This window comes from Adiantum capillus-veneris, chromosome 13 (assembly GCF_014529385.1).
Source record: "Adiantum capillus-veneris isolate H3 chromosome 13, ASM1452938v2, whole genome shotgun sequence".
Classification (NCBI taxonomy): Eukaryota; Viridiplantae; Streptophyta; class Polypodiopsida; order Polypodiales; family Pteridaceae; genus Adiantum; species Adiantum capillus-veneris.
The window spans coordinates 93,762,645-93,777,523 of NC_140943.1; the positions used below are offsets into that span (position 1 = coordinate 93,762,645).

The 14,879-nt window shown below is 43.9% G+C and overlaps 1 protein-coding gene across 6 annotated transcripts in view; it reads right to left on the minus strand.

The window, feature by feature from the left end:
- The window catches only part of LOC147444460 (putative LRR receptor-like serine/threonine-protein kinase At1g06840), a 116,192-nt gene extending 106,783 nt beyond the window's left edge, over positions 1-9,409 (minus strand). For 2 of the 6 annotated variants that reach the window (XM_086527067.1, XM_086527066.1), the window contains exons 1-5: positions 9,139-9,340; positions 7,995-8,139; positions 7,818-7,889; positions 7,665-7,736; positions 7,421-7,564 (exon numbers count right to left, since the gene is read on the minus strand). In XM_086527067.1, coding sequence (XP_086383193.1) covers positions 7,421-7,564; positions 7,665-7,736; positions 7,818-7,889; positions 7,995-8,139; positions 9,139-9,250 — 545 coding nt within the window. In that variant the 5' untranslated portion in view covers positions 9,251-9,340. Of the gene's footprint in view, positions 1-7,420; positions 7,565-7,664; positions 7,737-7,817; positions 7,890-7,994; positions 8,140-9,138; positions 9,351-9,387 lie in introns of those variants that run through there. The other 4 variants (XM_086527068.1, XM_086527065.1, XM_086527070.1 and 1 more) reach the window with 4 other exon arrangements.
- Between the last annotated feature and the right edge of the window lie 5,470 nt (positions 9,410-14,879).

The window sequence follows — 14,879 nt, forward strand, 5'->3', positions numbered from 1 at the left end:
GGCAGGGAGAATACATCCAAGCTTCTGGCATCGAACGGGAATCCACATCCTACACAATGGTAGAACCCGTTAAGTGCCACCTCGCTAATGTTCTGCTCAAAATCCACAGGAAGAAAAGGCTTCATCAAACTAGCCCCCACATTATGTGAAGTCCTCTCCATGGTAACACAAAATTTAAAGTGCTCTGATTCCTGTGCTAAGTTGGTCTCTACTTCTGCAAGTAGTGCCTGTGAAACAAAGAAGACAACACATCTAATTTAAGTCTCAATAACCCAACAAAAGCAGATTGCTGAAAAGAATATGCTGCGTGAATCTTACCCCTTATTTGCAATACCACATATAAGACAAGCACTTCCTCTATATGCATAATGCTATAAACACAAGCTTGATGTGGTATATGATATGCATTGTGCACAGTCCAAGTATAATGTGCTATAAGTGCTACATAGAGTATGCACTGTAGATCATAGCAGAGAGACTTTTCAAAATACCAAATAAAGCCCAAACATTTTCTCTATATGCTATATACACAAGCTTGTTGGGTATATGATATGCAGTGGGCTATATGAGAAATAGCACATAGCATATAGCACAAATATTGTGCTATATATCAGAAATAGCACATAGCACAATTAGAGATGGTGCTATGTAGCACATAGCAAAAATAGAGATTGTGCTATATAGCACAATTCACTATTCCACACACTCCATGGCTATATTGTGAACATATAATACACAAAATGTGCTATTTAGCACATAGCACATAAAAAGATTGTGCTATGTAGCACATATCAATATTTAACACACACTTCAAAGCTATACAGTAAGCATATAGCATACAGGTTATGCTATATAGCACCTATTACACATGTCCATTGTGCTATGTATCACATAGCACATAACCACACAGAGCACATAGCATAGAATCACACATTCCAAATAGATTAGGGTACTATTGTGAACATGCTGCACCTAGATTGAACTATAAAGCACATAGCACATAACCACACATGGCACATAGCATATAACCACCCACTCCATGAAGATGATGGCTATGTTGTGACCATATAGCACATATTTTGTGCTATATAGCACATAGCAGAAACAGAATATGCTCATACAGTACATAACCATACAATCCAAAACACTCTAACCACATAACCACATGGAAGTGAACCACATACTCCAAAACAAAGTGAAGCACATGTAGGAGAGTATGCACCTTTGCTTTAGCCACATTGGCTTCTAATTCAGCAACGTTCTCTCTAGTAGTACTCGAGAACTGTCCAATCAAATCAATCAGGCGTTGTCGAGCTACAGGGTCTTGCACGCAATCAATCTCCGTTTGTAACTTTATGGCCAAAGTGTTTGAGCTTTGAGCACCCTCAGCCCTATGCAATTCTCTGACTTGATCCTCTACCTGCTTCTTTGCACCCTCTAGTCTTGACTTATAGTCTTGCAATCTGCCCTCTGCAATATTCTTCATTTCTGCAAGTGCCCTGCTATCCTCCTCTGCCAATTGTACCAGGCATCCTCCTGTAGGCACGCTTGACAATGGTACAGACGTACCTTCTGTTTTCAATGATGATCTGGTAGAGGCAGTAGTGGTTTTGGAACCTCTCCCTCTACCACTCATCTGCTCTTCCCACCTCTTGACCTTGTTTTGCAAGTTGTCTTTCTTCTGAGGCTCTCATTGCCCTCTCTACAAAGATAGCCCAAGAAATTTGATGTTTGCCAGATTCACTGCAGTTTTCCAATACAAAGGCCTTTTCAAATTGAGTCCCTACTTCATACATGAAGGGACCCTCCTGGTAGACATCCCAGTGTCTCCACACAAGCTTTTGTAAGAACTCCGTCCGAGCATGGTATGCCTTCACTTTCTTCTGGCTACCCGGAACAGGCTTTGGGCATATAAAGACAGCTCCCCAGTCCTCCTCAGAGATGTCATTGTTTCCTGTCAAGCTACGCGGATCAACTCCCTCCAATGGCAATCCACGCTCCATATGAAATTCCTCAACAAGACGACAAAACTTCGTATGCAGAGGTGGTTCGATGTTCCTAACTAGACTGCTGCTTGCTTGAATCGGATGCTTTGAGGAAGGTGCCATGATGCAGTCTCAAGTGATATACCTGCACATCATCCAATGAACTCATGAGACGTGGTGTGCCCTCGCTTATCATCCCTGCTAAAAAGAAACAAGAACTTCATGGGCCTGCTCTTGTAAGCAAGGCATTCAAGGTGATGTGCTATGGGATTTTCCCCAAGGTTGCATGCAGCTTGTGGACTAGCAAATTACTTCGGGAGTCTATGTCCTCTCATGCAACCAGCAACAGCAGCATTAGGTTTTGCTCGCCTCTTGTTGCAAATGAGCAAGGTGTGGCACTCATGCAGCTCCAAATGCAGCTTAATGTAGCTAAATGATCCCAGGTGGGGCGCGCGTGCTCAAGCAGTAGAGAGTGTACATGTTCAATGGGAGAGACATACCTCGAAGAGAAGAGAGCGGTTACTGCAATCGTCCTTGAAGCAGCCAAGCTTGCACAGTAGAAGCTCTAAGCACAGTAGACCTTGAGGACGCACGACCTTGAGGACGCACGCGCGCAAGAGAGAGAGAGAGGGAGGGGGGGGGGGGGGGGGGGGGGGGGGGGGGGGGGGGGGGGGGGGGGGGAGGGGGGGCACGATGTTTGAAACTGCCAACTACTCATGAAAGAAAGTGGGTATGTGAAGGCTGAATTTTTAAGTATAACATTTTTTTAGAATATAATTTGGACATCTGAAAGATGGCACCAGTGACCACACCCCCAATGTCATGCTATGCTATTTAATTATATCACATATATAGCTTTCCACCTATTCATGATTTCACCCTGCACAGTAGCACACTCCTTTGGAGCCGGCAACTCCTTGCTGGAAGGAGGCCTTCACGCGACTGGAGGTTCTCATTTCAGTCAGAGCTTGTACAGCCACAGGATCCTGCAGTTTCTTCCAGGTACACAGGGAGGCCCCCCTTCACTGTGTCACTCTTGAGGCACCAGAGGTGGCGGCCGAACGAGTGTTGTTTACGGAGACGATCTGGGAGCATGCCCCAAAACAGTTGGTATGATGAGGAGTGTAGAGAGACGAGGATCAAATTATAGAGGAAAGTGCTCATGGGTATTACCACACATAGACAGTCACGGATTATCTTTCGCCGCCTAGTGTGACGAAAGAAAAGGGCTTATCTATCTCAACTAGAGCGGGATCTGAATCAGTTATTTATAAGTCAGGGCTCAAGCGAAGCATAGAGGCTATTCCACGAGCATTCATCACCACCACCAGTCACCTTCACTGAGACATGGGGGGAATATGCCACATCTCTCTGCACAACATCAGGGCAACCACCTCTACCGGACCCACTAGAGACATGCCCGGAGACATGTTCTTTCTTTACTGCCGAGAGGGTAAGGAAAGCCATTGACAGGATGAAGACAAGGAGAGTACATGATCATGATGGTCTGGTAGCAAAGCACTTCATCCATGCCAAAGATATGCTTGCAAAGCTCTTGGCTATGATGTTTAATCGAGCCATGTATGAAGGCTTCCCAGAGACTTGAAGTATGTCTACGATTGTGCCTATTTTCAAGTCAGGAGATCCCATGATTCCTGCGAATTATCGCACCATCATGATTGGTCACACATTAGCTAGGTTATATGCATCCGTTCTTGAGCAGGAGCTGAGTAGATGGGCAGAGCGAGAGGGCATAAGAGCACCAGGGCAAGCAGGTTTCAGGAGAGGTTTCTCCACTCTTGACCAGATTCTGACACTCAGAGCTATTATTGAGGAGGGTAGACACCATGGCAAGAGCACCTATTATAGCTTTGTGGATTTCAACAAAGCTTTTGACACAATGCCGAGAGCCAGACTTATACGCAGACCAAGGTTGTAAGGTACGTAGTATTTGGTACGTATTGTACGTTGTACCGTATGGATTGGGCCATAAGGTACGTAAAATTCGTAGTATATTTTTTAAAAGCTAAAAATACAAAGAATTTCAAATTTATATACAACCTATCTAGTTTAAAAACACTGCACAATACTTAAACATAGCCACAACTTTCAAAAAACACTTAAAATCACCCCACAAGTTAAGTCAGGGACTCTAGAGTGCCTCCTTGCAAACTCCAAACACAAAGGGAGGGAGGGAGAAAGAACCTTATCGGTGGCGGCAAATCCTTCCTTTGTCTCTGTGCAGACATTGTGCAGAGACTCTGTTCTACTCTCTGATTCTCTGTTGTGATAATAACCAGTATAGGATAGGTGGACTTATTAAAGGCCTCGCCCACCTAATCCAACCACGGGGAATAGGCACCATCGACGATTTTTTTTTTTCAGAGGTTTTTTTTTTTGGGTACGTACGGAATCGTGCGGATACCGTACGAACGTGCCGTACGGTACAGAACCATACCGTACGTACGTACGGAAACAACCTTGACGCAGACTATAGGACATGGGTGTGCCTACAGAGTTGAAATGGGGTATTATGGCTCTATACAGGACAGTGATGGGGCAGGTACGCACCACTGAGGGAATGTCTGACATGGTCCACTCCACTATTGGAATAAGGCAGGGATGCCCCCTATCCCCGACTCTTTTTGGGATGTATGTGGATGAGTTTGTGGACTATGTAGAGCGTCAGGGGGATAGGGGGGCTCAGCTACCAGGGACATGGATTCCGTTGTTACTATATGCTGATGATATTGTGCTGATTTCCGACTCTCCAAAGGGGATGCAGCGTCATTTGGATGCTCTGCATACATTTGCTCGTGACAGTGGATTGTCTGTCAATCTAGGGAAAACCAAGGTTATGATGTTCAACACCACATCACAATGGGTCAGGAGGTCGGCACCCACATTTACGTATGGCCAGAAGACTGTGGAGTACACAGATTCGTATACTTATCTTGGGGTAGTCTTCGGTGGACCGGTGTTTTCACTAAGGAGAGCATCAAAGACTAGACTGACGAGAGCATATGTAGCTTTGGGAGGACTGGAGAGGATGTGTTCACAGGTTCAGTTTCAGGAACCGCGAACAAAGCTGTCTTTTTGACACTCTAGTGACTCCAGCTATGCTCTATGGAGTTCAGGTGTGGGGACCCTCAGTAGACCATCATGGGAGATCCGGCAACACAGATGGATGGAGATGTATGGAGAGGCCTCTGGTCTCTATGATCGCTCGGATGATTCGGGCTAGGGCCTCAATACCACATGAGATTATCCGAGCCGAGCTAGCCGCGCCTCCCCCCCCCCGGTGGAGGCATTGACTAGATCAGTATCCTTTATGCACGGTCTATGGGATCTCCCCAGGGACAGATATGCTCAGCTTGCCCTGGAGTCATCTCGACAACTAGCTCTACAAGGCGATAGAGCATGTTGGTATGGACAGATGACAGCATGGTTTCAGTCGCACGGTCTTAACATGGATAGATTACCTCCGCTTCAATACTCCCTGGATGCACCCTCCCTGTCTCTCACACGAACAGAGATCACCAGACTCATACGTCAGGATCTGATTCAGCTAGATACCAGGAGCACATGGATACAGCCGACACAAGAGCTCGGCACGAAGATGGCCTTCTACAAAGAGCGTCTTCTCCAGCTCACAGAGGACGGCTTTGTGACTAGGCCTGCATACATGGATACACACTTATCTCATGGGATAAGATGCGCTAATGGACAGATACGCACATCCTCACATCCAGTGTAACAAGGAACAGGGGGGAACACAGTCCAAACATTCCGAAACGGCGTTCCGCATGAGTCCCGTTCCGAAAACGGAGATGGGAAGGGAACACCGTTCCAGAACGGGGTGTAACCGGAACGGTGTTCCGGAATGGAGGGAACGAGGCGGAACAGCGAAACGCGGGGCAGAACAGACAAAAGTAGGCATTTGGGGGCAAAAAAGTGGGCTTTTGGGAGCAGATTTGGGGCTGTTTGGGGAACATATTTGGTGTAGTTTGAGAGTAGGTTAGGGGGGGCAGATTTGGGGGCAGTTTTGGGGTTGTTTAGGAGTTTATTTGGGACTATTCTGAATGGAGGTAATTCAAGCCTTACTTTAGTGGACCGTTCCGGCCCCCCCTCCTCCTCCCTGTTCCCGTTCCGTTCCGGACCCTCCTGTTCCCATTCCCCATTCCCGTTCTGGGTAACTATGCTCACATCAGCTCCAGATCGAGACTGGCCAATTTCGAGGGGTGCCGGCAGGGGCCAGGATATATCACCTATGTAACTTAGAGCCAGAGACAGAGCTGCACAACACATGTCACTGCCTGGCATACTATGAGATACGCGGCCACTTCCACTGCCTGTTCAGAGAAGGTTTCGGACCTTTTTCTAGAGTCATGAGATACAAGGATCAGAGGTGTCTCGGATTGTTCCTGCTAGAGCTGCGCAGACTTAGGGAGAGCTTGCTAAGGACATCACGGAAAAGACAATCTCAAAGACGAATCACAAATTTCTTTACACCAGCCAGAGGAGAGCCAACGGAGCAGTCATTACAGAAGATCTCAGAGCCTACTCATACTAAAGGTACTCTTGACCGAGCTACTGAGCTTGGCAGATCCAGACGCCCACGACCTCGGGGGTCTCCCACTACCGACGAAGGCTGCAACAGAAGATACAGATCACTCTAGCTCGACATGCAAGACGCCCAACCAGAGTATTGATCATGGAGGAGGTCGATCCCCCCCCCCCCCCCCCCACCCCCCCCCCCCCCCCCCCCCCCCCCCCCCCCCCCCCCCCCCCCCCCCCCCCCCAATTTCATTTTTCCTTAGTGTTTTAGTGTTAGTTCTTTGTAGCTTTGTAATTTCCGTACTCAGACATGGTATCAGATTCACCAATTGTAACTTTTTGGTCTCATAGGTCATTTTGGCCTTTTGAAGACGTTAATGTAACATTTCATTCTCTCTCTCTCTCTCTCTCTCTCTCTCTCTCTCTCTCTCTCTCTCTCTCTCTCTCTCTCTCTCTCTCTCTCGCGCACGACTTGTGATTTAGCTACCCCAGCTACCTGTTTAGTTCACGCCTACTAGTTTAGGATCCCATAATACTTTTATTTTATCATTTCATTTTGTTACTCTGACTTTGTATTAGATTCACCACATTGTAACGCTCTGGTCTCATAGGTCGTTTTGGCCTTTTGAAGACGCTAATTTAACATTTCATTTCATTTCATCTCTCTCTCTCTCTCTCTCTCTCTCTCTCTCTCTCTCTCTCTCTCTCTCTCTCTCTCTCTCTCTCTCTCTCTCTCTCTCTCTCTCTCTCATACACACACACACACACACACAAGAAAAGAGCATGATTGTTCTGTAGGCACAGCCCAGTAATTGTGTGAGATTCACTCACATGACTCGAACGACTGAAAAAGACAAAATTCATGAACAGCTTCTTACATGTGCTCCACACTGCTCAGACCTTGGAACGACGATGGTACTGGACCTGTTATGTTGTTCAAGTCAATTTGTAGCCTGTTCAACATGGAGAGCTTGCCTAACTCCGGTGGCAAACTTCCAGTGAATTGATTGCCATTCAAAAGCCTAGATCATGGGATCATCTTAGTGATACTATATACATCTTGAGATATTATGTGATCATATGAAACAGAAAGCCATTGTCTGAGTGTGAAGGTGCACTTACAGAAGATACAAATTGCTCAACTTTCCTATTTCCGATGGAATTGCCCCTCTAAGTTTGTTCCACATGAAATTCCTTTAGAGAAAAAGGCTTATAAGTTTGCAAAAGGAGCATTTAAAATGAGACTACCATACAAATTCATTGAGCCCTACTTACAGTATTCTAATCCGTCTAAAATTTCCGACATTTGGTGCCAGAGTGCCCGTGAAATTCATGTTCATCAAGCGCCTGTTACCAGGTCGACTGATTTTTTAGACCCATTTTACACAAGATCAACTCGCTCTTGCCTGTTGTGCTGTTGCAGAAGAAGATGCAAGAAGAGTGCAAACTTACAGCTCATCAATATACTCTGTCTCATCAACGGATACACAATACACTCCAGTCCATGGCGATTCCCCACATGGCTTGTCCCCAACCCAGTTGGCAAGTATGTTCTGTTCATCTCCAAGCTCTTTTCGGATTGCCAGAAGAGAGGCAACTGCATAAGAGAGAAGAATACCATTTCAGTACTCTATTTAGCAACAAAGTTTATGTATAGACAAGAGCATCATTACTACTTCAAATGATATATTGTGAAGCAGACTTAGTCTTTGCTTCACAATATAGCAGTGTCATTGCTTGTGGATTGATGCATAACTTGATAATTGATACATGCACACCATAATTTTCATGCTATCTTCATGTGCAAATCCGAGCATATGGGGGCATGACAGTCTCTTGCTGGCCCCAATCACATATGTGACCTCCCCAAATAGTAGCTCATGGTGTTGAACACTAACCTTGGGCTAGCATTCCCGTTCTCTCAGTCACATATACCCAGGAATGTGCTCTCTCCCAAGGAATGGCTCCTGATGCTAAACACAATAATGACAAAGCAATGGGGAAAGAGCTCCTTTTGATTCCGATATGAAAAAAAAAAATCTTTCATAAATGCGATTCAGATAGCAGACTGCTTTAATTTTTCCCTAATTGCATGTACTAACTACACTCAGCTGTTGAACAAATCACTAATGCTAGACACAAACTGAAAAAAGACAAGAAAGAGACAATGAACACAAGGTAGAGACCAATGATAAAAGCATACACCCAGTGTATACTCACTAGTGATGAAGAAATGCCATTACCTATGCTTATATACAAAGGTTGGAAGAGAGGTTAGGTGTAATTGGTTATCTACGATCTAGGATGTCGTCGAACCTAATGAAGGGTAGCTGAATCTAATCCACCATTACTCAATGCTAGCTTGGTATGCAGTCCCCCTCTTGCAGTAGCTTGCGACTATGCGGTACTCATATTCCAATTCTAATTTGATTCCCAATTCTTGTTGTGTATATTGTCATGAAAACATGTGGTTGCCATGAACGTGTGCTGCTTTCAAGTTGTTCATGACGGTTAAGGATATGTGCTAGATATTCTGTAATGTTTGCCAAAACTGAGGGAATACAAAGGAAATTATGTAAAAACAAAGGCGTCTTACCTTCCGCGGGGTCTGGGTGGGCATGGTGAGCTTGATGAGGTGCAGGATGAGCCAGGATGATGAGGCAGAACACCAGGAACGCCTGCTGCAGCTGCATGTGGACCATCATCATCAGTATCCTAGGAGAGCGGGAGCCTAAATCTTAACTCGCTTCAGTGTGCTTGTGTCACAGTGTGTGCGCGCGCGCGCGAGAGAGAGAGAGAGAGAGAGAGAGGGAGAGAAATTTATAGGCTAAGTCATTTTCAGCACCTTGGTCCTTGCTGATAGCTGCTGTGTCTGTGAGTGTACGTAGCAGGGCCTTAGGACTAAAGAACCCCATTTTAGAGGGGGAAAATTTGAAATATGTCCTCTCGTGGGGCTTGACTTTCTCTAATCAGTCTTAAGACTTATTAAAAAAAACAAGGAAAAATATCAAAAAACAATTTGGCCAAACTCACAATTGTGAGTGGAGAAATTAATATGAACCAGAAAAGAATACAAACTCACTCAAGCACAACATGTGTCTTGAAGTGGCAACTATTTCAAAAGGGGCTACCACACAACCGCAACCAAAACTAGACCACGGACGCTACAGGGCGTCTCTCAAGCAATCAAGCATCTTAGTGCATGAAGCCATTCTTTATCATTACTCGTTGACCCTCCATTGTTCTCTCTTCCTTAGTCGTGACTTATTCTCTATCTATAGGATTCTCATCTCTCTCTCTCTCTTCTTTCTAGCTCAGTTAGGCCTCTCTCTCTCTCTCTCTCTCTCTCTCTCTCTCTCTCTCTCACACACACACACACACACACCCCAATAGCACACTGTAGATATGTAGTAAAAAGCTTATATGCATCAAGTGTTTTGTGCACACAAAAAGCATGTCTCAAATTGTCATTGAGCCACTTTAAAATAAAATATATACCCGATTGAGATAAGAGTGATAAGGAGAAGATCTGATTCAAAATTCCAAGAAAATAGTGTACATTTGCAATAGTTTATTTGTGTGTGTGTGTGTGTGTGTGTGTGTAGACCTCCCCGCCATCGACAGTCAATAGGGAAGCGAATCATTAGATGCTGTGTGTGTGTGCGTGTGTGGACCTTCCTGCCACCACCGGCAATCAACAGGGCAGTGTGTCCTCTCTTGCGTTTTGTCGGTGCTTCTCCAACCGTGTCCACCTCTATTTTGAGCACCAACCCTCAAGGCTGTGCTTGCAACAATCTACCACACTAGAGAGAGAGAGAGAGAGAGAGAGAGAGAGAGAGAGAATAAGAAGAGAAGTTCTAATGTCATAGGGACAATCCCAAGAGACCTCAAGGATCTACTTGATGAGGAGAGAGGGAGAGAGAGAGAGAGGGGCAATAGGGCAATAGGCTACCTTGTTTGTACCTACGACAATTTTACTCTTCAAGGATAAAATTTATTGCTAAGGGAGTTTATAGTTTTTAACATGATATCCTCCTCCTAATGGGGGGAGAGAAAAAACACATGTTACAACTTAGAGCCTATAGCTTACAGGAATCGTTAGAATAATAACTTTTCAAAAGTACAATATGCAGGAAAACCTAGGTTGAGCTTCATTTTTGCATGTTGGACAACTTGTTACATGCCCTTAGTTTCAAAAGCCTTGTTGCACGAAAAACATATAGAATCAATCATATACTCTTAACACTCACTATGTATTATCACAAAGACAAATTCTTTTTAAGGTGTTAATCGGTTGGACACCATCAAATAGGTGCTGCCAACGTTTGAATTAACACGCATCAAACGAGATCCTTTGAGTTTAATTCAAAAAGGAAAAAGGTGTGTGTCCTTGGCACTCGAGTCGAAGAGCCGGGTGGCATAGAGGTTGATAACCATCTAGTTGCTTTAGCTACTACTCTTGCATAGCTCATAGGGGTCGGTGAGGTCGTTGGTGAAGGTGGATCAAATGAGAGGGAGATGGGAGGCAAACCCAACCTCTTTGTCGGAAACCCCAACATCCTTTTTAGCCTCCGCCTCAACATCCCTTCTAACAACCTGGCCAACGTGTTGAGTGCTAGTGATCCCAGCTTCATCACCAGCTCCAACTCCTACAATATTGTCTGCAACATGCAAAAGCATCATCATCCTCGGACCCAATTCACGATCAAGCCTCAACAAAATAGCCACCCTCTGACCTGGGAATCAATGGGCAAGCGAAACCTAAAAAATAATCAGCCTGGGATCACCCCTTTACGGCAATACATTAACAACAAACATCGATCAACCTCGAACCCTTTGCAACTTGGGATACTGGCATGGATGGAAGGGCCTTTGCAGCTCCAACCAAACCACCTCTGTTGTCTACAATAACTACAAGACATCATAGACTGGTGAGCTAAGGGAGGCTAGGTAGAGAGAGAGAGAGAGAGAGAGAGAGAGAGAGAGAGAGAGAGAGGAAGAAGAAGAAGAAGAGAATAACGTTGTGGGAAATTATCCCAAGAGACCTCAAAGATCTATCCGACAAGAGAGAGAGAGAGAGAGAGAGAGAGAGACAAAGAGAAATTTTCAAATTTGGCTTGCATGTCAAATTTAAGTACTCATAGGCTAATGGTGCCAACCTCTACTCACAAGTTCTTTTACCACATATGGAAGCCAAGAGACAAAAACACCTACAACCATTAAATGCTAATCCCACTCTTCTCCTAATTGCTCCACTTTTGTTTTTCATTAGATAGAATCTCCCCAAGATCCTTTAGCATCTCCAATTAGCATGTCCATGCACGTCACCCCTAAAACCAATATTAATGAGTAGCACTTGAACTCATCACCTACATAGTATGAAACTCAACGTAAACCACTAGGCTATATGCCTACGTTGGTCCTTGATCTCCCTTTGAGCCATAAAAAAAAGGATACACCCCCCCCCCCCCGCCCCCCCCCCCTCTCCTTTCCCTTTTTTTTTCCCACCCTCCCCTTTTCCTTTCTTCCCCCTCCCCAAACTAATTAATGCATTTGTGAAAAAGTCGTTTTTGCTGCCTACTGGGTCTATTTTCACTCTTCAATAATTAATTAGCTACAAAGATTCTCGAAGCCGTTAACCTTTAGAAACAGGCGCTCAGTTGGAGGCCATGCACATGTTTTGTTTCATCTGCCTGTCTCCCCTTCCCACCCTACCCTGCAATCTGTAGCAGAGAAAGAGAGAAACAAAACAATCGTGCTCCCCCTTGGATTCTCGTCCTCGTCCTCCTCCTTGTTACCCCTGCCTTCCCTAGGTGTGTGCCTCGTCAAAGCCATTCTCTGTTGTACTGAGCATGAGATAGAGAGAGAGAGTCGTTATCGTATAAACCTTGGCCACCCTCCAACAGTACCCACACCATAAAGCTTGCGTGCTTCGAGCCCTGGCTCCTCTACTTTGAGAAACCCCACAACGGACTATGTATCTCTCTTGCTCTCCCTCTTTGCTCACCCAGACCATCTCTCTCTCTCTCTCTCTCTCTCTCTCTCTCTCTCTCTCTCTCTCTCTCTCTCTCTCTCTCTCTCTCTCTCACACACACACACACACACACACATCGCCATCCGGCTTCGCCCTCACAAAACGCTATCTCTGCTACCTCGCGACGTCGCACACAAAAAAATTGCATGGCGCTGCAGCTTGGGCACGGCGATCCGAATAAGAGAAGAAGAAGAAGAAGAAGAATAGAGAGAGAGAGAGAGAGAGAGAGAGAGAGCCCGATCTGCACATCGGCTAGACACACCACCACACCAGAAAAATCTTCATGCTCTCTCCTCTCCTCTCTCCTCCACGTGCCCTCTCCCGTCTTTTTAGCTTCAAAGGCATGGAAGCATCTGCAGTGATTCCACTTAATACAACCCGAAAAAAGTCCTTTTGGCCACCTACTCCCACTTCTATAAGACATATGACATATGCAATTGTAATTATGGTCTCTCTTTCTATATAGCCTTCTAAGTTAAGGGGAGATGAGGGAGTGTAAGTTTAAATACGTGCTTACAATGACATGAAATTTTTATTGCGTATTAGTATAAAATTGTATTATCTAGTATACATATATAATCACAAATGATGTGTATATTACAAAGGGCTTCACTTAAATAATGTGAAAGGTGTATATTGCACATCTACATTTTGAAGCAAAATGAAATGAGAAGGAAGTAAATTTAAAAAAATTAAAATATATTTTAATGTTTTTTAATAAAAAATAACAAATTTAATAACATAAAAATTAATCAAACAAATTATTTAAATAAATCTTTATGAAGTCCTTAAATCAAATGACTCTTTATCGATACTTTACATCATGGGATCAAACTCTTTTGAATATACTTTTTAATCCAAAAAGCTGAATGCAAGTTTAAAAAATAGCATTTTAAAAACCATGATTTTTTTTCATTCAAAAACTTTTCAGCCCTCCTTGGGACACTTGTCAAACAATGAAAATTGAACGACCTTCACCCATAATGCACTAAAGCCTTTAGAAAGCCAATATATATTCAAAATCTAGCTTTTCTTGTGAAAAAATTTGATAAGATCCTATGAGGCCAAAAATCTCAGACCTTATGAATCCTGATTTATTGATTAGATTTTTGTGTGAAAAGTGCTTCTCATAGTTTGCCTTGAAAAATGAGGCCGAAGAAAAGGTTCATTTTGACCAACCATAGGGAAACAAGTACACGCCAATATAAGGACAAAAATTTTGGGGCGTACATGTTGTGATCTTTGAATTGAGTGTATTATTGCGTTTTGATTGCCTCAAGTGTTGACATCTTCGGCTTACTAACGCTTTTCTGTCTTGTGAGATCATCTCTCAACCTATTTTATAATCAATCATGGCTCAGCCACATCAAAGGCTTACGCTAAATTACCCTTAAAGGCTAGATTAGCTTCCATCCATTTTCCTCTCTCTCTCTCTTTCTCTCTCTAACATACATACATACATACACACACATATGCATACATACATACATGTGTGTGTGTACACACACACATGAACTAGAATAAAGCAATGCTGCCTCCAACTAAGGCATGAAGTCTTACTAACGCTTTGTTCACATAAACCCTTTACAATTGGTTTTTTTTTTTTTTTTTTGGTGGGGTGGGGGGAGAGAAGAACAAGAAGAAGAGAAAAAGAAGTACGTCAACAAAGATAAAATATTTTGAATAGTTTAGAAAGCTCTAATTTTAGTAGTTTAATAAAGAAGTTAAAAATAGCTTACTATGTAGTGTTCTGAATTTAGCACCCAGAGAGATAGATAGTTTTATTATCGTCCTCGGAGGTCAAATATGACCTATGGGACCAAATGAACATGTCACATGGTGTGAGTGGAGGTCATAAGTGACTCTCGATGCTCAAAAATGGCTAAAATGAGTGTCTCAATAGAGAGTCCACATCTCTCTCTCTCTCTCTCTCTCTCTCTCTCTCTCTCTCTCTCTCTCACACACACACACACACACACACACACACATTAGAACTTGATTTCCCCACATTTTCAACGATGAGCTCTCCTTACACATATTCCTCTTCTAACGAAGATGTGGAGTCTCAATGTTGATGCTCAATTCTACAATTCTTGAGCATTGAGACTCATTTTTTGGCTCCACACAGACCATATGATATGTATATTTTGGTCCCATAGGTCATATTTGATCTCTCTCTCTCTCTCTCTCTCTCTCTCTCTCTCTCTCTCTCTCTCTCTCTCTCCCAATCCATGCCCTTCATCGTTGTGCATTATTACATCCTTAAAAAAGAGATATAGCTGAAAATACCTTGCAACTTTTCA